General features: G+C 45.4%; 1 protein-coding gene across 3 annotated transcripts in view; it reads left to right on the top strand.

Moving 5' to 3' along the window:
- The first annotated feature begins 957 nt into the window (after nucleotides 1-957).
- The window catches only part of CTCF (CCCTC-binding factor), a 33,412-nt gene continuing 8,153 nt past the window's right edge, over nucleotides 958-26,216 (top strand). For 2 of the 3 annotated variants that reach the window (XM_053270900.1, XM_053270898.1), the window contains exons 1-5: nucleotides 958-1,095; nucleotides 20,498-21,287; nucleotides 22,008-22,178; nucleotides 22,977-23,110; nucleotides 25,125-25,245. In XM_053270900.1, coding sequence (XP_053126875.1) covers nucleotides 20,507-21,287; nucleotides 22,008-22,178; nucleotides 22,977-23,110; nucleotides 25,125-25,245 — 1,207 coding nt within the window. In that variant the 5' untranslated portion in view covers nucleotides 958-1,095; nucleotides 20,498-20,506. Of the gene's footprint in view, nucleotides 1,096-17,106; nucleotides 19,735-20,497; nucleotides 21,288-22,007; nucleotides 22,179-22,976; nucleotides 23,111-25,124; nucleotides 25,246-26,216 lie in introns of those variants that run through there. The other variant, XM_053270899.1, reaches the window with a different exon arrangement.

The raw sequence follows: 26,216 nt of genomic DNA, 5'->3' as shown, positions 1-26,216 counted from the left end.
GGTTAGGGAGCATATGGGCTCCATGCCATAGTTTCAAGACTGGCTTGACTTCTTCTGCACTGCTTTCTACCACTGTGGCCCCTGAGCCCTGTTTTGAACTCTAATGTAAACTGTCTGTGTGAATTGGTCACAGGAAGCACAGCCTCCGTAGTTTTCTCTTGAAACAGCTGCAGTCACTTTCAATGAGTAGCTGCCCTTGGCTGATATATTAGCAGGAAGAAATTTTAAAAACACGGAGCATTGAAGCACTTTAATGACAGGCAGATATATTGCGACATGTGCTACGTAAAAAATTTTTTTTAAAAAAAGCTCTCGAGAACTTGTGCCCACTTTGGTCATGCAGCTTGGAAGGAATGGAAGTTCTTTTTCACACAAGGCATAATCAACCTATGGAATTCTCTGCCACAAGATGTGGTGACAGCCAACAGCCTGGATGGCTGAGGAGGGGTTTGGATAAATTCATGGAGGGCAGGCCTATCAATGGCTACTAGTCTGAGGGCTCATTCGAACTCAGAGGCAGGCTGCCTCTCTAAATACCAGTTGCAGTGGAGTAACAGGAGGAGAGGGGGCATTTGCCAGAGGTGAATTCCCCTCCCTGTGACAGGTGGCTGCACCGTCAGCGCCGCCGGAAGGGGGCGCCAGATCTCGGAGCCGCCTCCGCTTGAAGGGTCTCCCGCCTTCTAGGCCTGGGCGGCGCGTGACGTCGCACGGGGCGTGACGTCACGAAACCCCTCTCTCTTCCCTCACCCGTGCGCGCACCCACCCACCCACCCCCGCAGCCCGTCGCTCCAGAGCCCTCCATTTGAAGTTGGCGCCCAGCAGCTCCTCCCATGCTGCCCCGCGCGGCCGCTTCTCCCGCGCCCTCCTCCCTTCGCTCGGCTCCGGCGGCCGCGGCTGCCGGGCTCGCGCAGGCGCACTGGGCGCTGCAGCCGCCATTTTGTGTCCGAGGCGACTGTGGAGCGATTAAACCGCGAGCTGGTGCTGGGCGCTGGCGGCGGCCGCTAGCGGCGGGGCAGCGGCAGCAGGAGCTCCGCAGGGCCCGGACGGGGCGGGGCCCGGGGCAGCAGGGGCCGCCCGGAGGCGCCCCCGGGGCAGGTAAGCGGCGCGGGGGGTTTGCAGTCGCTTTCTCCGGCCTCTAGGTGTCACGATGGGGCTCGGGCTGGGAGGACCCGCCGCGGCGCCGCCGCCGCCGACGATGGGGAGCGGGGCTTTGTCTCCCTCTACCGTCCCCATCGCCCTGATGCCGGCCTGGTACTGCCGCCCATCGGCCTCCCGGCGCAGCGCCGCTGCCGGAACCAACCAGGCCTGGCCTGCTGATGGCGAGAGAGGCCGGGCTGGCGCGCGCGCGCGCGCGGCTCCGGGCATCGGGCTGGCGCTCTGGGCTGGCGGCGGCGCGGGGCTCCCTTTCCGACGACGACGCCATTGTGGTGGCCGCCGCCAGCCCGGGCGCGCTCCCGCCGCAGCAGCAGCCGCCGCCGCCGCCAGAAAGCTGGCCCGGGCAGCGCCCACCGCGGGCCAGCGGCTGCTAGAGCTGCCGCCGCAGCCGCCCGAGACTCTCCCTCCCTGGGGTGCCCTTCTGGGGGCAGCCCCGGCGCCCCGGTTCCTCCCGCTCCCCGAGGCGGCAGGCGCCCTCCCCCCGCCCCGCGCCCTTCTCTTCCTCCTTCTCCCGTCCCGGCTGACCGTCCCCGGCCTCTTCCCGCGTCCTGGGCCGCCGCGCGTCCGTCCCTGCCCGCCTGCTCCCGCTGGCCGCCGCCGCCGCCTCCTCTCTGTGCGCGCTGCGGAGTGAGAGGCGCGGCGAGCGCCAGATCGGGACTCGAGCTCCCTCTTGCCAGGCAGGCTGCGCTGCAGCAGCGCCATGCAGCGCAGGCGGACGCCAGGCGGGGACGCCCGAGCTCGCCTGCCTGGCCACGGGGGATGAGCTCAGCTCCGGGATCCCCCCCCACTCGCCTCGGCGGGGCGAAGGCCTCCTCCCGGAGGGCCAGGGCGGTGTCAAGGAGTGGAGAGGGGGGCATGGCGGAGTGCGGGGCTTGAGCCCCTAACCTGACCCTAGCTTTGGCCCCGGCCCCCTCCGATCTCTCCATAAATAGCGCCCCACTGCCGCCCCCCCCCGCCCCCGTTAACGCTAATTGAGAGACTCAGCTAAGCTTGGCTGGAGGAGCGCGACCCCGAAAGCCGCTCTAGGGCTGCCCTAGAATTGGAGGCAGCCGGGGCTCTTCCCCTTCCCCGTGTCGCAACAGGCCACAGGGATGGGTAGGCTCGGGGGAAGAGCTTCCAGCCTGGAAAGGGGAAGGTGCCTCGATCTCCCTGGAGGATCTCCTCTTGCGTCCATTTAGGAGGGTGAGGGTCGGAGCCAGGAGGGGGATTCAGCAGAAATATAAGCATATTGCTCCAGCTCCTTCAATTGTTTTTGTTCCCCCTTGCCTTGCCTGTGGAGCTTTAGTATGTTGATTTGAAGGGTTGCATGTGCTTAACCCGTGTGTGTGGCTAGTTTGCATCTGAGCAATTTAGCACCTGCTGCTGCTCCCAGCCCGGCTGCTTGGTGAGCCTGGTAGGCCTCTTGGTTTTATTTCTCTGAAATAGGTTAGCTGGGAGGGTGTTCCCCAAGGCCATCCTTAGCTGATGAGTTACAATTTAGCCCACCTATTGCACCACATCAGTGGGCAGTCTTGTTTTGGTGCAGGGGGAGGTGTCACGGAGGCCCAGAAATTGCCTTTGCCTAAGGCTTCCTGGGCTCCTGGTAGGATTTGCCAAACTGTGTTTCTGCTGAATCCATGAACCGCTGCTGCTGTGTGCATTACAGAATTGAGTCGCTCGCTGGGAGCTGTACGCGATTCTATTAAACCATGTTACCCTTGAGCATAGTATGTTAGACTGTAGTTGGTACAACAGCTTGATGTAACTGATGAGTCTGCTGTACTGATGGTCCATCTTCACTGTGCTAAAATCGTGGCCCGATTCGGCCTGTGTTTGGGGAGTCTAGATTCTGAAAACAATCCTCTCCTAGTAATATAGTGACCTGAAGAGCCCATTAACTTTGAGAACTTGCCTCAGGCTAGAACCCACTGTTGCTTTTATTATATCGTATGTTCTAAAGTGGTGGTGTCTACACGTGTGGTCTGTCTGTCCTGCTATGTTCCACATATGATTTGCCTATAAATAAGCACACACTTTGAAAATGTAGGCTTTTTGGCTAAGCTCTATTGCCTTCTTTTAAAAAACAACAACCAATTCCTGCTGCCAATAAAAACAGGTGTCCATCATTTTCTTAAATATTCTACAGCCTGTGTGCAAGTAGTGAGTTGTACAAAATGATGCAAGGGGACAAACTGATTTGGGAAGGGGAGTGGCTCTATCCAAGGCTGTATGTATTACCACACTCTAATAACACATATAATGTTGGCAGTGGTGTGCATGTGTATAATGTGAGCTCTGCTTGAATGAATGGGATTTTAGTGGGGCTTAATTGTGACTAAGTGTTGCTGTCTATCAGATGGTCTTCATCAAATAGCCCAATCTGTGTTTACTTGGAAGGAAGTTCTTTTGAGTTGTGGGCCTTGCTTCCAGGTCAGTACAGTACAGGATTGCAGCTGAAAGCTTTATTGTGAGGTAGAGTTCAGACTTGCCCATGGCTACGCCCCACCTCCCTCTGAACTGTGCCAAGGAACTGCTGCTACTTGTTTTGAACTCCACCTCTGTTGGGACGGTCTAGAGCTTCCTGAACTCTCCTGACTTGTTGGTTCACTTGGATGGGTTTACCTTGGCCTGAAGTTGAGACACCCATTCTGCTGTCATGATCTCCAGATACCAAAATGTGTTTAGTTTGAATCTGCATATCTGCCATAGTTGTGTTGGCTTCTCTCTAGCAACTCTGCTAAGGACTGGATGTACTGTTGCTGCTTCTGACAAAACTGTGTGTTTCTGTGTGTTCTGAATGCTTGAGCCAAAAGCAACAACTTGGGAATCTGCTTCATAAATATGGAACCTGGCTTTATTTTCAAGTCTGGTTTGGAAACTTCTTGTGCCTGAGGAAATGTCTCCCCTCCCCACCAGCACCTTGTATATATATTTGACTTTCCCAACTGCATTGCTTCATAAAAGCCATTGCCTGCAGAATCTGAGGCAATACTAGGCTCAGTTTGATCTGTACAGATGTTTAAAATGGGAAGCCCCAGTGATCAACCTGGTTTATCTACATAGCTTTAACAGGTGAAGAATCTGGTATAGGAAGTGGGCTTTTGAGAATCTATGCCTCTTTCAAAAATAAACTTTAGCCCTGTGCACATGTGCATATTAAAAGGACAGGCTTCTTCTCCATTCCCTTGCTAATAAACCTCCAGGGTTAGCCCACTGCATGTGTACACACTCTTGTTAAGAGAGCTGGTTTAGTGTAGTGGTCAGTGCTGGGGTTGGATGTCACTATTCAAGCTTTTGGCCCATTGAATTGGCCTTGGGCAAATGACTCTGTCTCTCCTACCTCTCCTGAGTAAAGCTGAAGCACCACACTGAGATGGAGGAGGGTGGGGTAGAGGAAGGTAGGGTTTAAATGCAGCAGATGATGTCATTTCATTCATATTAATTGTGCTGCTGCCTGCCAGAAATGTGTTAACATTTGCTATAAAGACTTTAAAAAACCAAAACCACCCTTGAACATGTCTGTTCTGCTGTGGATTTGTACTGTCAACCATGTACATCAGTGTGACTGATTAAAGCAACTGGTTTCACTTTATTTAAGGGGACCTGTTGAATCTTACTGGAATGGAAGATTTGGAGAGCTTTGCCCCATAAGTGAAATCCTAGCAACTGTTGTTCCTGATCAAGAGAGAAGCTTATCACAACCTGTTGCCTTCCTCGAATGTTCTCCCAAGCTGTGACTTTGCTAGGATGAATATCTACATTTTGATTTTATCCTTTGCACAACTATAGTTTGGGCTGATGCATAGTTTTAAGCATCTTATAATCAAGTTCTTTTTTTCTTTTTCTTTTCTGAGGCTGTTGGGGGAAAGCTAAATATGGAAGCAATGAATTGGAAAGATGCTTTGGGAAAGGTGACATTAGAACCTAGGACAGCTCTCCTCTTTCTTGTTCCTGGAAGGGCTACATGGGTAATACTTGTATATAAACACATCAAGCTGCCTTGTATTGCATCATAACATTGGTCAGTCTAGTGTGGCAACTTGCTAAGGCCTCGAGCACATGCCTTGTTCACAAAGACTGTAACCTGCCATTTGGGTTGTGGCAACTCCCTGTTGCTTTGGGCTATGTAAGAATTTATCACCTTATTCTAAATTCCCAGATTTCTCTGTGTCTTTTGTGCAAGCAAAAAAAAACAAAACCCAACCTGCAGAGGCCAAAAGGATTATTTCTTTACATTGACTAGAAATGGGATTGAAGTCTCTAAGCCACATTGAGGAAAGACAAAAACTAAAGTACGGAGACCTCTCCCCTGCCCCCCCCCACCCTTTCCTCTGTAACCCAGAATATGGATTCGAAGGCTACAGATGCCACTGTGCTGGGAAATACTGTCTGTATGTTGCATTCATAGATTAAGCCCAGTGAAGTTGGTCACCTTGAGACTTTGCAGTCTGGAATCAACAATGTCAAGCAGGAATCATTAACATCAAAAGAGCTGCTCATAATAGCACCTGATGGCTCCCACTGCTCCTAGCAGTTAGGGCATGAGAGAGAAACGCCCATTTTGCCCTTGGCCATAGTTGACTCTGCTAATGCAAGATCCTCTTACAACACTCTCACTGTTAAAAATGGAGGGGGGGGGATCTGGGACTGAAGGAGGCACAGCTGAGAAGGGCTGCTCTTTCAAAGAACTTCGGTGCTCCCTGCTTCAGTGGAAGCAGAGTCACATTAGTGAAAGCTCCCGTTGTATATTTTGTGGCAGATTATCTCTGACACTCCAGGCCACACTGAATTGTGGGCTTTGGGGCACACTTTGCTTTCTCTAAGAGTAACTGAGTACTTCTCTCAAACCAAGACTGGGGAAATACAGGTGTTAGGCTCCCAGAATTTTTCTCACCATTGTCCAAAATACTGCAGGAGAGTCCACATGAGTATGGCTGACTCGTGCATCGAGTGATGCTACACATGTGTACAACAGCTGTTACCGAGCACTCTTATAGGCTGGGGATACTAGTTCATTGACTGCCTGTTACTATTGTTAGAATATTCCATTGAGAGAGGCACTTCTTTGTGTAAGTGACAGTATCGTTGTTGGTTGCATCATGGGGTCATCTGATGGCAATAGCAGAAGTGAGGGCTCCTTGCTCCCTCAGTGCTGCACAAGTGAGGGTCACGTGTGCAACCCTTGGAGAGCTTTTTGCCTTCCTTTGCCTTGAGTCATATGCCCTAGCTTCTTCTCTCATGTACAGTACTTTCTAGTGGTGGTAGTTCTGAGTGAGAAAGGGGAGAAAATTCTTATTCAGCTAAGCATCTCTAAATTCTTAAGAAGAATATCTGTTGCCAGTTAGATTTTGTTTCTTGCCTTTACTGGGATTACAATCCTGAACTGGGATTGCTGCCTTTAAAATAGTGTCATTCATTAAAAGGTGGCATGCATTTCTCAAGTAGCCAATTAGACAGAAGTCCTATTCACTCCTTAGGACCGACTGTCAGGTTTTTCTGAACCTGTCTTCCAAGTGAAATGATTGTTAGCAGTGTAAGTGATATTAGCAGAAGTCTTCAGAGAGCTTAAAAAACAACAACAACCCACCAGTATTTTAGTCACTACAAAAAAGAAGCAGTTTGAAAAAGTAAACTTCTTTCTGATCTTATCTGCTCAATGTGTGTTGTCCTCCATATCTCCACAAAGTTCTCTTAGCTCCAGTTCTTTGGTGCACTTCATCAGTTTGTGCAGCTGGGCAGAAGGAGATCTCTTCTTTTGGTGTGCCCAAACCATTTATTTGGAACATCACCATCCTGGCCAATTTGTTATGAAAATAGTTCTTATTATCGGAGCCCATCAACACAGTGGTATTTGGCCACTCTACCACATCTGACTAACATACTTCCAAAACAGAAAATGGTTATTGAAAACATCCCACTCAAATCTTGTGGGTACCAATGAAAAGAGCAGTTTATGTTGCAATTCTCTTATCCCCAGAACCATGGAGGATCTTTATAAAGTTGATTTCATTTTCTCTCCAATACCACAATTGGCAGATTCTTTCCCTTTATCTCTGAAAGGTTTGCTGCTTACAACTCAGATTTGTTAACACCGCATATACTTTTGCCAAAAGGCCTGTGGTCCCATTATTGCTTTGAGCTAAAGCTTGCCAGCATGATAACATCCTATAATTTAACTGTAGACCAAGCTCAGAACAGAAGACAAAAATTCTTATCCAAATGATACTTTGGTGGGGTCCATTTTGTATCTTAAAAATCTGTGACTGGAATACTGAGGAAAGTTGGTCAAAGTAGACCCATTAAATGGACAAGAATTAACTCATATTTTTAATTTTTAATGGGACTACTTTGAGTAATTGTCCTTGGTATGTTGGCCAATGTTGCTAAAAGTTGAAATGATTTTTATGTATATTATTATTATTATTATTATTATTACATTTATATCCTACTCTTCCTCCAAGGAGCCCAGAGCAGTGTACTACATACTTAAGTTTCTCTTTCACAACAACCCTGTGAAGTAGGCTATGCTGAGAGAGAAGTGACTGGCCCAGAATCACCCAAATAGTATCATGGCTGAATGGGGATTTGAACTCGTGTCTCCCCGGTCCTAGTCCAGCACCCTAACCACTACACCAGGCTGGCTCTCTTTTACATACTGTTTGAAGGTTAAGAACAAGAGTCCTGCTTGATCAGACCAAAGAGCCTTCTAATATGTATACACACAGCCCCTCTTCTTGCCCCACCCTTCACCCCAAACTTCAGGAATGGGCAACCTCCTGATAAAACTGCTTTATCTAACATTCCCCCTGGTGTTGATAGTTGTTAGTAAAGTTTCCCTGCTGTTTTTTGTGTATTCATTATTATCAGCTGATAAATTGTACACTTGTTTGTGACTCCTGAGGGAGGGAGGTATGGCATTAGAGCCCTGCTTGACCTGATTAGAGGAACAAACTGTAACTCTATTCACACATTATATACAGCACCTTTATGATGAGTGCACACAGGCACAGATCTGCAGGCAGGTACAGTTATGTTGAACACAGGTACAGCAGTTGTCTCTACCATGCATCTGAGAGGCCTGCACCTAGGTTTGCTCTTAAGATGAGTGCCGGTACAGTCATTCACACAAAATGTACAAGTGTACAGGCTTCTATACACTTGTACAGCACGGTGTCTGAATAGGACTAGAGTTTTTAGTGGAGCTGGGGCCCAGTTAAAGAAACCTTAGTTGATATTATTGTGCAAGTTTTGTTTATTGAAACACATGTTCTGAACAAAACGTTTTTTTTTCTGAAGAAAAAGGCATACAGTTAAGATTATGCACTCATGTAAGAGAAAAGAGGGAATGGCTCTTAAGATGGTGCTTGTCACCTGCAGTTTTTAGAAGGACTTGTATTAAATATAACAATTTTCTTAAATATCTTGCCTGATTGAGAAGTATTTATTTACTCAGTCAAAAGGTCTTTACTCGGTTACCCTTACAAGTGTTTGGATTCTTTGGTGTATATTTTTCCCTCAATGAATCCCTATGAGGTTTCATTACACACCTTTGTTTCTTCTCTTCATTTTGACTGTCTTTGGACAACTACACCCCCCTCCCACCCATAAGGCAGTGGGGTACTAGGTTTATGTTCTAGGAATTTTTTCAAGTGTTTAGACACGTTGGTGTTTAATAACCTTTCCTCATAATAAATCCCTATGAGGATTCATTACACACCAAAGAATCTAAACACTTCAAAAAATCCTAAAATATAAACTGAGGCTACAGATGCCATTGTGCTGGGAAATAGTGTCTGTATGTTGCATTCATAGATTAAGCCCAGTGAAGTTGGTCACCTTGAGACTTTGCAGTCTGGATTCACCAATGTCAAGCAGGAATCATTAACATTAAAAGAGCTGCTCATAATAGCACCTGATGGTGCTATAAACTGAGAACCCAGTGGCTTGCAGGTTGGGATGCCACTTACTTCCCATCCACAAAGCAGTGGGGTCAAAATAAACAGAATAAATGAAGGTGTGTAATGAAGATGCCAAAGAATCTAAACACTTCAATATTCCTAAAAAATAAACAGCCTTGCAGGTGGGGGCGGGGTGTGTGGTTGGCACATGGCAGTTAACAGTTGGCACTGTCCAATGGCAGTCAAAATGAACAGAATAAATGAAGGTGTGCAATGAATCCTCATAGGGATTCATTATGAGGAAAAGTTATCCAAATACTTGAAAAATAGTGACCACACATTTTGCTCCATAACTCTACTTCTACAAGGGCTAGAGCTTGTGTGTGTGTGTGTGTGTGTGTGTGTGTGTGTATGAATATATGAGAGAGCTATGTTAAAGTCTATGTTAGGGTTAGGATAGGGCGACTTTAGGAACATAGGAAACTGCCATATATTGAGTCAGACCATTGGTCTATCTAGCTCAGTATTGTCTTCACAGACTGGCATTGGCTTCTCCAAGGTTGCAGGCAGGAGTGTCTCTCAGTCCTGTCTTGGAGATTCTGCCAAGGAGGGAACTTGGAACCTTCTGCTCTTCACGCTCCATCCCCTAAGGGGAATCTGTTACAGCACTCACACATGTAGTCTCCCATTCATATGCAACCAGGGCAGACCCTGCTTAGCTAAGGGGACAAGTCATGCTCGCTACCACAAGACCAGCTCTCCTCTCCACAGGACCAGCTCTCCTCTCCAAATAATGGGGACTTTAAATCCCCATTATTTCCTATGGTGGAAATATACAAAATCATCACCTTGAAATTTGGGTGGTAGGTGTCACCCATGGGGAACTACTCACCACCCAAATTTGGTGCCCCCAGGACCTTTATAAATGGTCCTAATTTAATTGAATCAAATTGAAATCTAAACTGGGGTGATTCGGGGGACAGATTTGGACACAAAATAAATCGGTGATTCGATTTGGGAACAAAATGAATGGAAAAATCAATTCGTGCACATCCCTATTAGTAAGGTATATGATGTAGTAGGAGTTAAGCTTGCAGTGGCTCTGTGTATAAGCGTTTGTGAACATTAATTGTACGGAGACACGTGCACAAGCACACACCCACCAGGATGGTGTGTTTGTAATGGTCAAGGTTGGAAACAACTCAGTGTCTTAATGTTTGTGCCTAGGAAAAGGTTTCAAACAAACCCATAGGGTCACTAAAAGTCACAGGGAGAAGTTAAAAATGGACAATATGCACTGCAAGGCATTGAAGCTTTTCTCTTCTTTTGTGGTTTTGAAAACCCGAAGGCTTCAGAGTGCTAGAAAAGCAATTGATGGCATGTCTTTTATTATTCAAGTGCTTAAAATGGTGTTAAGTGCTGTGCAAATTAAAATGAGACAACCCCCCAGTCTAAATTGCAAGAATGGGGGAGGGGAGTATGCCATAAGATGCCCAATAATTCAAGCAAGCTTTGCAGTGGGGAAATGACTTGATTAGCAAGCCAGAGGCTGCCGGTTCAAATCCCCTATGGTATGTTTCCCAGACTATGAGAAACACCTATATCGGGCAGCAGCGATATAGAAAAATGCTGAAAGTCATCATCTCATACTGCGCAGGAGGCAACAGTAAACCCCTCTTTTACCTTTATCTTTACTTTGGATAAGAAACAGTAGACATTTAATATAAAGGCATTTTCATGTGCCCCACACTCTTAAAGGACAGCCTGCCTTTGCGTGAATATTAAGTGGGCCTGCCCTTCAGTGCAGAAGCCCAGATTGACCCACTGAAAATGCCTTACTGCAGGGTGGATTTGATTTAAATCAAACTGATTTAAATCACGATTTAAATCACTAGCAGGGTGGATAAAAATCAATGATTTTTTTTTTTTAAAAAAAATCAGATTTAAATAAAAAAAATCGATTTTTTTGATTTTTTTAAAATCATTGATTTTTATCAACCCTGCTAGTGATTTAAATCGTGATTTAAATCAGTTTGATTTAAATCAAATCCACCCTGCCTTACTGTGATAGTTTCTAAAGGAAATGCAACTGAGGAACCTCTTTCCCGGAGGAGGGAAGTGAAAACCGAGACACCCTAGTTAGCTGCCCATTATCCTGATCTCTGAGGTGGCTCCTCCCTCCCGCAACTCTTCCCTCAGAGTGACTGAAGAACCATCTTGCCCTGAGTGGAAGGAGAGGAGAGGCAATCGAATGTAAAAGTGCAAAAGATCTGGGTTAGCAAAAGCAATGTTTCGGCTGCTTTACTTTGATGTTTCATTGTATAACTTTTCTTAAGTTACCTTTTTAATATAAACCACTTTGTGAGGTTTGCCTGGGAAGTGGTACGTAAATTAAAACAGTATAGATTTTCCACCAAAAGAGTAATTCTTTCTGTTGAATACTCCCATCATCCCCAGCCACAATAAATTGTAGCTGGGGGTGATGAGAGCTGCAGTTTAGCAACATCTGGAGGACCACCAGTTGAGACCCCCTGATGTAGTTTATGAGTTCTCAGCAGTTGGTACTATTACCCCTAGGGGTACTTGAAGGGCACCCTGGGATACTCTGAGCCCTCCTTTGCCCATTCTATGCGTTCCCCATCTGATTATGATTTTTCTGCTCCAGAAGGGGAGGAAGGAGGATGAAGACCCTCCCCCTCTGCTTCTGATTGGCTGATTGTGTTGACTGACAGGCTTCAGAAACTTGGCATTGAATACACTCTTTGAAATTAATAGAACAAGTAAACATGTCCTATTCGTTTCAATGATTACTTATGACTAACTTAGTGCAGATGTGAGCCAGTGACTGTAGTAGCCTGTGTCTCTAACTCTGACTGTTTGTGTACACGCGTGCGCGCACATGAGAGTTAAATATTGTTTACATCTAGATTATGGTTTACATCCAGATCAAGTTACTCATGAATACAAGTTGTGTTATTATTGAAATAGGACAGACTTAATCTGGATGTGAGCCAGTGACTGGAGTAGCCCATCTCATAAGATTTAAGGGTGGGTGGGTGTATGCAGTCTTTATCGGATACCTGATCTGCAAGTTTGCAACAGAAGGGATACAATTGTTTTTTAAAGTTTAGGAACCCCTAGCCTGATATTTTCCTTTTAGGAGTTTCTGAGCCTTCCTTCCTGGGTTCCTCTCTAGCTCCACCTTCACCAAGCTCCTGGTAATAACCAGGCAGTGAAAAACACCTTTTCTCCCCCACATGCAGGCAGACACACAAGCTGACCTGGCAAGCACTGTTCCCTCTAAGCTGAGTGGCTGCGTACCCACCCACAAAATTCAGGTGACTGCCCTCACCACCACCCACCTCTCCCTTGCCAGCACCTGCATTGCCTCTTGCCCCGCAGAGCGGGGGAATCAGATCTCCCGCTCTGGCTGCAGAGAGAGCCTATTGGATATGGCGAAAGGCGCCACTATCAAGGCATGTGCACATCTGCTGCCATTTTCAGTTTTTAAAAAAATGCTCTTCACTTCTGCAAGCGGCTTGAAGACAGAAGCGGAGCGACTAACGTTTCCCCAGCCAGGGAACAGAGGGTAATGCCTCTACCTCCTGGAAGTAAAGCTGGTTTTCCCAGTTTGGAAAACTTCAGACAGAAGGAGTTTGTTTCCCCCTTTCCAGATGCTGGGAATTTGGTTGTGTCCCCTCCCCCTCTCCAAGCTGCGGCTGCCGGCACTCTTTCTGAACTGTCAGTTTGCCTCGACTTCTCGGGCACACACCCTCTAGCAACTTGGCTGGAGTTCTTGCACAGCCATTTTAACCCATGTGCATCAGCGGCCAGCCCTTTTGCAAGTTACGCAGCATCCCTTGCATGGGTTCCAGCGCTGGGTTGCAGGAGGCAGCCGCCTGCTCCTCAGAGGAAACCCCTGGTTTTTCACTAATGGATCCCAAGGACTGCAACAGCACCGAAGCGGCCCATGAGATGGCAGGAAGAGGGTAGGGCGCCGCTGCCAACCACCTACAGCAGGCAGGGTGTGTACATCCATCACTTCTGATTTTATTTCTAAGACAATATTTTGATTCATTGGAGGAGCAGAAGTTCTCTCCACCGCCCGCCCGTGTCTTGTGCTTAAAGGTGGAGCTTATCATAGCCTATCATACAACTTGGTGGTAGCTTGTTTGAAACAAAATATCAATTTTATCCCAATTATTGCCAGTAGGATCCAATCTTTTGCTCTATATACACACATGGACAAACTTGTTGGTACCCTTACAGCTCACTGAAAAAGTGTTTTATGCCTCCTGAAAAGCAATTAAATGAAAAGCAATTGTCCCGTGTATACCTGCATGCCTTTGATATGTCATAGAGTAAAGCAAAGCAAGTGTGAAAAAGAGATAAAGTGTTGCTTATTCTACAACGATATTCTAAAGTTGCCTGGACACATTTGTTGGTACCCCTAGAAAAGATCATAAATAATTGGATTAGAGTGATTTTTCAAATTAGCTCTTTTCTTTAATTAGTATTACACATATCTCCAATCGTGCAATCAGTCATTCAGCCTATTGAAATGGAGAAAAGTAGTCACTCTGCTGTTTGGTATCATCGTGTGTCTCACAATGAACATGGACCAGAGAAAGCAAAGGAGAGAGTTGTCTGAGGAGATCAGAAAGAAAATTATAGACAAGCATGTTAAAGGCAAAGGCTATAAGACCATCTCCAAGCAGTTTGATGTTCCTGTGACAACAGTTGCAAATATGATTAAGAAGTTCAAGGTCCATGGGACTGTAGCCAACCTCCCTGGACGCAGCCGCAAGAGGAAAATCGACCCCAGAATGGGCAGAAGGACAGTGAGAAGACAAAAAGCCAAGGACAACTTCCAAAGAGATACAAACTGAACTCCAAGGTCAAGACCCATCAGTGTCTGATCGCATCATCCGTCACTTTTTGAGTGACAGTGGGCTCAATGGAAGAAGACCCAGGAGGACTCCACCGTTGAAAGAAAAACATTAAAAAGCCAGACTGGAATTTGCTAAAATGCATATTGATAAGCCACAATGCTTCTGGGAGAATGTCCTTTCGACCGATGAGACAAAACTGGAGCTTTTCAGCAAGTCACATCAGTTCTGTGTCCACAGACAAAAAAATGAAGCTTTCAAAGAAAAGAACACCATACCTACTGTGAAACATGGAGGAGGCTTGGTTATGTTTTGGGGCTGCTTTGCTGCATCTGGCACGTGGTGCCTTCAGTCTGTGCAGGGAACAATGAAATCTCAAGACTATCAAGACATTCTGGAGCGAAACGTACTGCCCAGTGTCAGAAAGCTCTGCCTTAGTCGCAGGTCATGGATCCTCCAACAGGATAATGACCCAAAACACACCGCTAAAAGCACCCAAGAATGGCTAAGAACAAAACATTGGACTATTCTGAAGTGGCCTTCTCGTTGAGAGCTACAGGAAGCCTCTAAAGGTTGTGCAACAAAATATTAGGTTAAGGGTCCCATCATTTTTGTCCATGCCACTTTCATTTGTGGTGGTGTTTGAAATATTTTGTTGCATCAAAACTCTAAAGCAATGTCTGATTTTTGTTAAATGCGGAATAAACAATGTTGGGTGTCAAGTTATTTCAGAGACAATTGTTAGTTCTTTTTTCATGGAGGGGTACCAGCACATTTGTCCATGTGTGTATTGCAAGAGCTGTCATGCAATATAATATATATTTTATGTCCATTATACTCGTATTAGTATTTTTAAAAAGTAATCATAGTATTTTTTATTTATTTATACTAATTGATAATGGATTCCTTTGTTACTTCTGTTTTATCTCTCCCCGCCCCCTTCAGTTACTTTCAGGCCTGGTATAAGCGTGAAGCAAAATGATTAATCTCTGCCACTTCGATAGGCAGAATTCTCTTTTTGGCATGTACACAGTATTGCAGCCTTGATTACCAAAACTACAAGTCCCAGAGTGCATCTGATTATGCCTTGTTCCGGTCTTAGGTACAGGTGTTTACAATAGAAATAGCACAGCCAGAAACATATGTTAAAGGTATAAAACTGCTCTTCCCAGCATGCAAATGGGAACAGGATTTGGCTCTCTGAATGCATGGTGGTGCTTTCCGTGTTGTGGCATGGTTGGTTTATCCTTTGGGTTGGTTTCAGCAAGTACCTAGAGAAGGTGGTGGCAGAAGAGCCTGTCTGGTCCATCTTTCTTGGTGATGGACTTCTGGGCTGGCCCTGCATTGAGGGGAGTGAAAAATGTATGACTACTGAGGGGCAGACAGGTGGGGTTTTTTTGTCACTCGGAGCGTTGGATGAGTGCTCAGATCAAGCACTGGTTTGACAATCTTTTCTGGAGGATAATAGATAACTAGCATGTATATGAGGTAAAGCTTTGCTTGGATGACGGCCTGAAAGGGAAACTTCTTGGGGCTGAAACAGGAAGGGAACTGTGCTTTTAAAATGTGTATATGGCTGCCGAGCATGTAACACTGGAATACTCCTGTAGGCTTACATAGGAAGATTAAAAATTAAAACGATTCCCTGTCTCCAGAAAGCTCACAGTTGGGGAGATGTTTGTGTTGTATTTCCATTGTAACCATCATTCATGACCCTCAAAAATCTGCTTCTGAAAGTTGGGGAGTACAGCACTCGAGCAACTGATGTGTAAAAATTCAGTTTTATAAATAGATAGAACTACAAAATACTACTTTCCTTCCATATTTATGGTGTGTGTGTGTGTGTGTGTTGTATCTATCATGGCACATAATAATGCACACGTGCTCACACTGCCTTGCTGTTGCCGCCCAGAACAAAACTCATTCCACTCACTGATGAAAAAAATAAGAGGGAGCACTACTAACAAGATACCAAATGATTTATTGGGTGGTGGACATTCAGGCAAGAGGGAGAATTCCTAGTTCACATCAACCCATGTAAAACTGCGACAGATTTACAAGCCAATCCAGCCACCCACTCTGCTTCCCATGTGATCAGCTTCTGGGCAGGGAGACTTTAGAGATCTGGGGCAATCCCCTCCTTGAGCGCATGTGTGTAATCTTACTGTCACGTAGATGTGCCCCTCTGAGGTATTGAGATTCCTGGAATGCTGCTGACAGAGCTGAACTAAACCAGAAATGGTATCTTGAAATGAACTACTTACAGTTAAGACCGGCACGAAGTGTTGTGATCTGCTCTCTCATTGCTACTACAACTTAATGCTTGGACAGGTGAAACTATTCTGCTGTGCTCCCAAATAAAACTAATTGCTGCTGCATTTCCTCCCATCTCTCTTCGGTATATCATTCTGGTATGGAAGCTGTGCATGCCTCTGGGCTTTTTGGAGGAAGAGCAGAATATAAATAAATAAAAAGATGAGAGCATCCTGAGTTGTACTTCTCGTATTTCAAGATCAAGCATTGGGAACTAATAGACTATCCCTTACTGTCAGCCCTGCAGCTATGGAGAGTCTCCTGGATATTTGCCAGAGCAAGTCTGAAAATCATGCAGAATTTTTTAAAAAAACTATGTAGCAAGTTGGCTTAGACTGCCAAGTGGTTGGGCTTTAGTGGGCTATTGACTTCAATTCAGCCAGTGCCAAGCATTTTTAAGTCCTACTGATTTTGATGGTAGTGTTGACCATGTCCTTAAATCTACTTGTATTGAAGTCAGTGAGCCTTAAAAGTGCTCAACTTCAGCTAGATCATGCCTCTTGCATTTTTAGCCCACAATTAACCTATGAGAGTGCCACCTCCTTTCACAATCCTTCCCTGAAACATCAGATCTGTGAGGCTGTTTCATGTTCCCACTTACTTAGAAGCAAATTTAACCTCTTCAAGCAGCAGGGTCTTTTTTTATTGTAGCTCCAGAATTTTGCATTGCTGCTAATTTTTCTTAAACCATTTTGTTTTGACTTGTAGGGTTAGTCTTTTTCTTTCTTTTCTTGTTCTTTGTTTTGCTGCTATTTTGATTACTGTCTTTGGCAGTAATAGCTCTATGTTGCTTTGATACTGATTTTCTGTCAAGTTTTAGTGCAATTTTTAAATATGTATGTAAATAAACAAATACATAATTTGTTTATTTCGGCCCAAGGCCAGCATAAATACAAAAAGAAACAACAGCAGCAGTAAATACATAAAACATTAATACCTTCAAATACCATATACATGGCTAAATTCATTCAAATAAAACCGGTTAATCTGAAGTGCACAACCCAGCATCTCGTGCCTTAATCACTCTAAACCGAATCTTGCTTGCTATGAAGAGAAATTTTGCTACCCTCCTGTAAGCATACTCTGACGTAGCAGTAAGCAGGAAAAGGACCTTGTCCCCATCAGAAGGGCAGTTAGAATTGTAATGAGTTAGTAGTGGGGAGAGAAGCTTTCCCCTTAATTCAGTATAAAATCTGCACTTCAGCATCAAATGTTCCGTAGTCTTCACTTCACTGTTCCGGCAGGGGCATAATCTTTGGTCGTAGGGCACCTTCCCAAAATGTCCTTCCAATACCGCCGTATGAAGGGCGTTAAGTCTATCTAGCTGCTGAAAGAACCCTACAATGATCCCCATTAGAGATCCTAAGTAAATATTCAGCAGGGAAATGACTGCTGATTTGATCTCCTAAGAATAGGCCAGGGCCTGTTTGGGCAACATCCCCCTGCTTCGTCATATCCCAGACACGTTGAGTTATGGCAATTTTGGCCTTGCTGTGGCCCAGAGTTCTAATCAGGGGCAGGGGAAAACCCAAGAATGCTAACAGCAATATTTTAATTGTCCATGCTTTGGGAGTATGATGCTGAAAAGCAGTATATAATCTCCATAAACAGGCATTATAGTATTTATGTATTTATTTTGCTCTGTTGCTGAAGTTTTGATCAGATGGCTAGTTTTGAAATGCAGTAATAATGGCTAGACTTACTTCCAAGTAAATTCTTCTGAAATTGGCAAGACTTCCTACTTTGTTCTGGACTGGGATGTACATTTTTCAGTTAGTCATGCCTTTAGTGAAGTATGTGTGTATGTGTATGTATATGTATGTATTTCTAAGAGTATGTGCAAAATGTCTAATCATGCTGAAAAATTTAGGCACTAAAAGCATAGGCAGCATTAAAGAAACATGAGATAGAATTTCACACAATACAAGTTCTTTTGGTGAGAACTAATCTGCCTAATTTCCTTTCACTATAATCTTACTTTAGAATTACCATCCTCACAAGTTAGCCCATTTCGGCCTTAAACGTTCACACATCCACCATCTTAAATTGGGAGGGTGACATCATTACAAAGGACATGCCGTTGAGGTGTCCCTATTTGACAGTCACTACAACTGTACCAAGTTTGGTTCAAATCAGTTAGGCAGTCCATAAGTTAGCCCACTTGTGCTTTAAATGTTCACACATCTACCATTTTGAATTGGGGTAGATGGCATCATCACAAACTACACGGTTGAGGTGTCCCTGTGTCCCCTTACAACTGTACCCCTATCTATCTATCTATATGCCAGGTGATCTCATAAGCTTCCTTTCCGTATAGTTAGAAAGTGCTTTCTAACAGCAAAGCAAGGTCAGTTTGCACAAGGGTAGCAGGGAGAAAGCAGGCAGTATCTTACACATGGCTGACTGAATGAATATCGGTGTTACTTTTCCTGGCAATCTGTCTCTCTCTCTCTCTGTTCTTAACTTTCAAAGAGATCAGGTAGATCCCACTGTCTAGTCATAGCCAGTAAAAGTAAGCACTGCACTGTGTCTCTCATGTATGAGCTTGGCTACCTTCTGCATTTATTTTATTTGTAATTATCTAAGGATAGGACTACGCAGGATATTAGTAGCTTTTTTTAATGCACATACTACCAAAGTCTCTAGATGGTTTACAACAAAACAAACAAACAAAGTAACACATTTAAAGCATATATAAAATTTAAAGTTAAAACAATCAATAAAATTCAACTAAATACTTTGGCTAGGCACCTAAAAATTTCAGATGCTTGGATGCACTTAACTGTGGTTGTACCACAGTAACCTTTTTTAATAAAGGGGAGGAGAGTTGGTTCATCTTTCTTTTAAAATGCTGTCAGTGAGCCACAAATGATCTAACACAGGCAGATGGGCGAAAAGCTTCTGTGGACTGATTTGCAAGACTGCCATAGAAAATTAAAATTACTATCCCACCTGCTGCTAAACCCAACTTCCAAATGCCAGTTCAAATAAAATCTTATTCACAATTTTTAAAGAAGTGGTTTGCATTTTCTTACCTCCCCGGAGCCTGTGGGGGATAGGATAAGCAGTCTCAAATTGCTTTTTATTTGTGTTTGCTCTCGTGTTTCTTCTTCCCCTTGGTCTGTCCTGTCCTTTCGGGTTCCCTTGATTTCTGCAATCTATTTATTTGGAAACTGCTTTCTCAAAAGGAATGAGGGGATGGTTTCCTGTTCTGTAAGAGAGGACTGACTGCCAGTTGTCCTTGTCAATAGTATATTGGGCAGTTATATCTGGATTGGTTGTTTGCTTGCTTGTGTGTCTTGCTTCATCACTGTGAAGGTGGCTGAGAAGCTGATACTGTCTAGTCAGGTTGGCTTCTGTGCAACTTTTCTGTCTTTCCACTGGAGAAAGAGAAGGGGGAAATGAGAGCAGGAGCTCTTGGAATCCTGCTCTGAAGCAACATAGTGTCCCCTGGTGGCTGGAGTCTCTCACTGCAAGAAACATCCTGTACTCAGTTTGGGGTATGTGTTTTCCTGGTTGGGGAGGGGACGGAGAGTTATAAAATAGAGAGGTCTGCCCACCATTACTGGCTTTCCCTAGCAATGCAGGAGAGTAGTGAATGTCCCCAAGGTACATGCTCAGTTCAGTGTGGAGTGAAGATGAGGCCCAAGAAGCCATGCCTGTGCCCTGTAGGCATGAAATGTGAACCAGGATCATGTTCTCAAGTTCTCTCGCTGCAGTACACAGAGGTTCTTTGTCAGATTTCTAGAGGTTTCTTAGCAGACAGGTAGATGCATGAACTGTTCCCTGAAAGTACAATGCTTGAAGAACGCTAGTTTAGTGGAATGAGCAAACCCCACCCCTTGTTAAAACTGCACTTGGTAGCACTAGCCATCATGTAAAGAGTCCCTCCAAGTCTGTAAGCTTCCTGTGCTAGATCCACACTCCCTTTAGGATTTATGCATTTGAAGGCAGTAGTGTGAAGCCCACTTATTCGTCCTTACCATCAGGCTTCCCTACAGCTTGTTCCTGTACCCAGACTCTTGCCTCTGAATGAATTGCAGTTCATTCTGTGTCGCATTATAGTTCCACATCAGGAGTGTGTAAGGAACTGAAGCCCTAGCTTTGTCTTGTCTCTAGGCAGTTTTCCAGCAAGTGCAGTACATCTCCTTTGTTTGATCAAATCGCCTGAGGTGTGAGAATCTGTCCCATCAGTTCTTGTAAACTGTCAAGCTGGTTGCCTAAGCCCACAAGCTCTTGTTTCTCTTTCGTTTTTCCCACCAGGGAGGTGACATGGAAGGGGAAGCAGTTGAAACTATTGGCGAGGAGTCTGAAACTTTTATTAAAGGCAAAGAAAGGAAGACTTATCAAAGGCGCCGGGAGGGTGGGCAGGAGGACGATGCTTGCCCAATGCCCCATAACCAGGCAGATGGGACTGAAGTGGTGCAGGACGTCAACAGTGGCGTCCAGATGGTGATGATGGAACAGCTAGACCCAACGCTGCTTCAGATGAAGACAGAGGTCATGGAGGGCGCTGTGCAACAGGAAGCCGAGGCCACTGTGGACGACACCCAGATCATAACCCTACAGGTTGTGAACATGGAAGAGCAACCTATAAACCTTGGCGAACTCCAGCTTGTCCAAGTGCCCGTCCCTGTGTCTGTACCTGTTGCTACTGCGTCTGTAGAAGAACTTCAGGGGGCCTATGAAAATGAGGTCTCCAAAGGAGGCCTCCAGGAGGGGGAGCCCATGATCTGCCACACCCTCCCGTTGCCTGAAGGCTTCCAAGTGGTAAAGGTTGGTGCAAATGGCGAGGTGGAGACGCTGGAGCAAGGCGAACTTCAGCCTCAGGAAGATCCTAACTGGCAGAAGGACCCAGACTATCAACCCCCAGCCAAAAAGACAAAGAAAACCAAAAAGAGCAAACTCCGGTACACGGAGGAGGGGAAGGACGTGGATGTGTCTGTATATGACTTTGAAGAGGAGCAGCAGGAGGGCCTGCTCTCGGAGGTCAATGCAGAGAAGGTGGTGGGCAACATGAAGCCGCCTAAGCCAACAAAAATTAAAAAGAAAGGTACATGGGACAGTCCATTTGGGTGGGGGCGGGAAGAGACGCTTCCAAGTCCTGCTCTGAATCAAAGCTTCTGCTTGACTCCTGAGTGCCTTGCCGATCCAAAAACCTGGATGCATTTTAAAAGGCGATCTGACAGTACATGGTGCTGTCATGTATGGAGATCCATATACAGAAGTGATTGGTGGGTTCTCATGGCATGAAGTCTTGAGGTCAAGTAGCAGTCGTGATACATGTATCATTGTTCTTTTTAATGAAAAAATAATAGAAACCTTAAAATATTGGCAATATGGCCCTACTCATTGTGCTCCAGATCTCCCCCAATCACAGCTGTTTGTTTTTTACTTTAAAAAGAATGATGATGGGTATGGTGCTTTTCACATCACATCTGGTTTAACCCCAAGCATCACATTTGGGGTCAGGTTTTCCTCCAAGTTGGACAGGTTTGCTTCTCAAAGTGGGCAACCTGTCTTCATACTGTATGGTGTGGCTCATAGCTTTGCTTGATCTATCCAGATTTATTTTAAAACTATTTCCTAGTTGTTCGGACACCGGGCACTCTTTCAAATGGGGCAATAATGAGGATTATGGGTGGGGGAGAGGTATAATAGGAAGTCCTGGCTTTGGAAGAGATTGCCTCTGGGGTGCTCCTGACTGTATATACCTGCCCACATAGAAGGGCTGCCGCTTAAGATTGCTAAAGAGGCTTCCTTTTCTGAACAGGAGTAAAGAAGACATTCCAGTGTGAACTGTGCAGTTATACTTGTCCACGCCGTTCTAACCTGGACCGCCACATGAAAAGCCACACTGATGAGAGGCCACACAAGTGCCACCTCTGTGGTAGAGCCTTCCGGACAGTCACGCTGCTGAGAAACCATCTCAACACTCACACAGGTACCATTCAGACAATATGGCCAACAATTAGCACTCTCCTAAGCTGAAGCTTTTCACCATGTTTACACACTCACCCACCCTTGCACTAATGGTCTAGGATCAGTTCAATATCCTTTAATCAGAGAAGCCAGTGTCCAGTGAAATGAACTTGATACATCTGCATATATTTGTAAATGGGCTAGAATTTTTTGAATGAACTTAAAACACACACACTCTCTCTTTAGCTAGGATTGGGAGGGAGGGAACGCAGAAGCTCACAAGTGCACCTCTTAATTGTCTGATTGCGTAGACACCCCAGCCGATTCTTGTGGCCATGATGCTGCCTTCATATTATGAAGTCTTTGTCTGAGGACTGGAAACTTGGTCTTCAGATACACACTAAGAATGCCTGGTTATTTATTATTCCTAACGGTAATCTATGTAGCTGAGATCACACCACAAGTTGCAGGATATAACCTTTATTGGAGCAGTGCTGTAACTGAAACTTACCGTTTCCAGTTCCTTTTTCTAGGAACACACACCCCTGACAGAGTAATAGGGACATATTCCTGCAGATGGTGGCTATAGGAAACCATCTTGTTTAAATACATGGACCATATTCAGCTTTTCAAGAGACCCATAGCATGCTGGCATCTGCGTTCTTATGAAATTGGTGCTTTTTAATACCATTTCATACCAAGACTTTAATACCATTTCTTGCCATCCTGTCTCGGTATGAAGGGGAAATAGCAGACCCCTACCAGGGATGCCCCTGCCAGCTTGTGCACCTTTCTAATGCCGGTTTCTGGTTTCTCTCAGGTACTCGTCCTCACAAGTGCCCGGACTGTGACATGGCCTTTGTGACGAGTGGTGAGTTGGTTCGGCATCGCCGCTACAAACACACCCATGAGAAGCCATTCAAGTGTTCCATGTGCGACTATGCCAGCGTGGAGGTGTGTGCTGAATCGCTTTCCTGCTGTTTTCTGCCCAGCTGGACAGGCCTATTTCTCTTCCTATTGATACTCTGTCTGAAACGTGGAGACTTTGCCACATAGGAAACACACTTGCAGTGCAATCTTGTGCACCCTTACCTGGAAGCAAGTCCCATTGAATGCTGTAGAACTTACTTCTCAGTAAATATGTGTGGGGTTGCACTATTGATTTAACTGCATCTGTTTCTAGAGCATAATAAAATATGCTTGGTGTGTTCACTGGAAAGCTCCACTCTTTCCACCATCTTCTGGCCGTCTTTTGATGGAAACATGCTAATTACACCATGGAACTCAATTGATTAATCCTTGTGACTGTTCACCCAAGATTTAAGAAGTCTCCCACCTCAACCTGCCCATTTCCCTTCAACATCTAGTTCCCTTTCTGCACTGTGTCTTCCCACTCACTTGGGGGAGGGGGCAAAGGGGATGGAATCTGCTAGAAGCAGATACCTGCCATCTTCCCTCGTTCATGTTGAAGAAAGAACAAAGAAGATTTTGGAAATGGGAACTTCGTACAAGCAGTTTTAATGTAAGGAGCAGTGTCCCATAGTGGTATCTGACAGTTCTCTATGGGCTTCCAGAGGCAGACTATGGGTAGAACTATTGCATTCTCAATAATGAGAATGCATATGAGCAACGAGGAGGCAGGAGAAATGCTTCTATAATGTTCTGTATTTGCAATGTTGTCCACAATCCAAAGAACTTTCCAGCAAAATGGGGCTTTGGATTTCTGTTTCTCCCCACCCTCAAAAAAGCCCTGCCATGCCGCAAGGCAAACTTTAGGGGGGAAATTTAAGCATGTTTTTTAATTCAGCAGCATATTTTAACTTCTCCTACAGTGCATGGCAGTGTTCAACCAAGTTCTGGCATTGAATATTCCCCAGGGAACCTACTTCTCCTTCCTTCCCACGTTTGTTTTTTTTATCCTTTCCTTTACTTAGCTGTTGCACTTCTAAATAATAATTCTGCTGTGGGTAATAATATTTGAAGAAGTGCCGCCTCTCTGCATAAATCATCCACAGGATGCCTTGCTAACATTGTTTTATAAGTAGTGGGGGCTTCGTTTCCAAAAGCAGTTTAGTATAGCATGAGAGGTCTGTTGTTTAAAGGGGGGAAAGGTCAAACATTGCATTGGGTAGATAATCCTTTGCAGAGGTTTCCCATGCATGATGGGAGCAGTGAGATTGTGCAGCTGGTCCACCCTCGATGTTGTTCTGCTCACCGCAACTTATTCACCGCAACTGCCACACATTCTGTTGAAGGTATTGAGAGCCAGTGTGGTTTAGTGGCTCGGATGTTTGACTAGGACAGGAGAGACCCGAGTTCAAATCCCCATTCAGCCATGAAACTCACTGGGTGACTGGGCCAGTCATTTAACTTATCCTCAACTAGCTCACAGGGTGGTTGTGAGGATGAACATAACCATGCGCACTGCTCTGGGCTCTTTGGAGGTAGAGCAGAATATAAATATTTTTTGAAAATATGTCTGCTTGTGTACAACAGTGCATGCTCCATGAGATCAGAGTTCCTGATAATCTGGCGCATGGACAGCTGTCCATGCATAAGCATCTCCTTTCAACCCCCTGGCTGAACATGTGGAGGTCGGTAAAGATGGGGAGTGGTGTGATTCTCTCTCTTGGCAGAATCCAAACTAAGCTAGTCATGACTAAACATCATTAAAGCAAATGAGACAAGTCAGTCATGATTAGCCTATCCTGTTTTCAGCAGGATTTAGTCTGGATCTTGTCAATTCCACTCAGTGCATAGAGAAGAAACTGTAGCCCCTGAACCTACTAAAAACAGATCTGCGTGTCCCAGCAGGTATTCTAGGCACCCTCCCCTGCTCTTCTGCCTTGTCTTGTAATTGAAGATATTCCAAGCATCACTCCTGCTCTTTGTGGGCAGACCATCACTGTCGACACCCTCTGCCTTTTGTCCTTGCATCACTAACCCTGTTTGTCGTCTTGGGTTCCAGGTCAGCAAGTTGAAACGCCACATTCGCTCTCACACTGGGGAGCGTCCATTCCAGTGCAGCTTGTGCAGCTACGCCAGCAGAGACACTTACAAACTGAAGAGGCACATGAGGACCCATTCTGGTACAGATTGCCCTCTTGCAGCGTTGGCTAGCGTGGGCTGGGGATTTCTTTTTGACACGCTGCTCCTTTTGGCATGTGAAACCTGTGTGTGCTTTGCTTTAAAAATAAAGCGAACAAGAGGTTTGCTGGCACCACTAGATTGCCTCCCAGAGGAGATTCTAACATGTCCATTATTTTGCTTAAAGGCTGCCATTGTAGTTTACATTGCTTGGATCTGAATTATGACAACTTGCGTATGCTTTGCCAGTCCTGTACTGTTAAACGCAGGGGCCTGGTTGTTCCCAAATGATATGAAACGCATGGCAGCCCTCTGGCTCTGTCATCTTCAGGCTTCCGCCCCATCCTGCAACATGGCGCTCAGCATTGTTTTATTTTTTAAAATGCACATGTCCCTCTTTCTTTGTCTTTTTTGGGATACATCCACAGTGAAGGCATTCCTTCTCCCTTGGGAGCCCAGAGAATTGTAATTATGTGTAAACATCTCTAAGGATTCTTAGCTCCTACACCAAACCTCAGTTCTCATGAATCAGGCTGTAGGCAGTGACACTCAAATAAGAGGAAAACTATCTGTTTTTCATATTCTTTCTGTTCTCCCCATCCCCATTTCTTGAAAAAACAAATATTGTGGTGTCACTGGTTCAGACTAACCTAAAGCCAAGCTGCAACCCATTTGTGGGTTCTGGCCCACTGGGTGAAACTAGTGCGCCAGCTAAATGCCAGTTTCTGAATACCAGGAGCTATAGATATCGCAAATCCCACTGAGACTATAGGTGATGGAAACTTGGGTGAAAAGCAGGGTTGGAGTCATATTGACACTCAGCAGGACAGAAGCTTGATTGCTGTTGTATCTGACAAGTGGCCCTTGGGAATCCTTATCCAATCAACTGGCTTTGATCAGAGGCCTCTCCAAGCTCTGCCCCCCTCCCCCCCATGTCAGTTTTCTCCTCTAACAAATTAGTCTCTCGAGTTAA

The sequence above is a fragment of the Hemicordylus capensis genome, chromosome 9 (assembly GCF_027244095.1).
Source record: "Hemicordylus capensis ecotype Gifberg chromosome 9, rHemCap1.1.pri, whole genome shotgun sequence".
In the NCBI taxonomy this organism is placed as follows: domain Eukaryota; kingdom Metazoa; phylum Chordata; class Lepidosauria; order Squamata; family Cordylidae; genus Hemicordylus; species Hemicordylus capensis.
The sequence above is the reverse complement of the archived record's forward strand: the minus strand, read 5'-3'. Positions and strand labels throughout refer to the sequence as shown.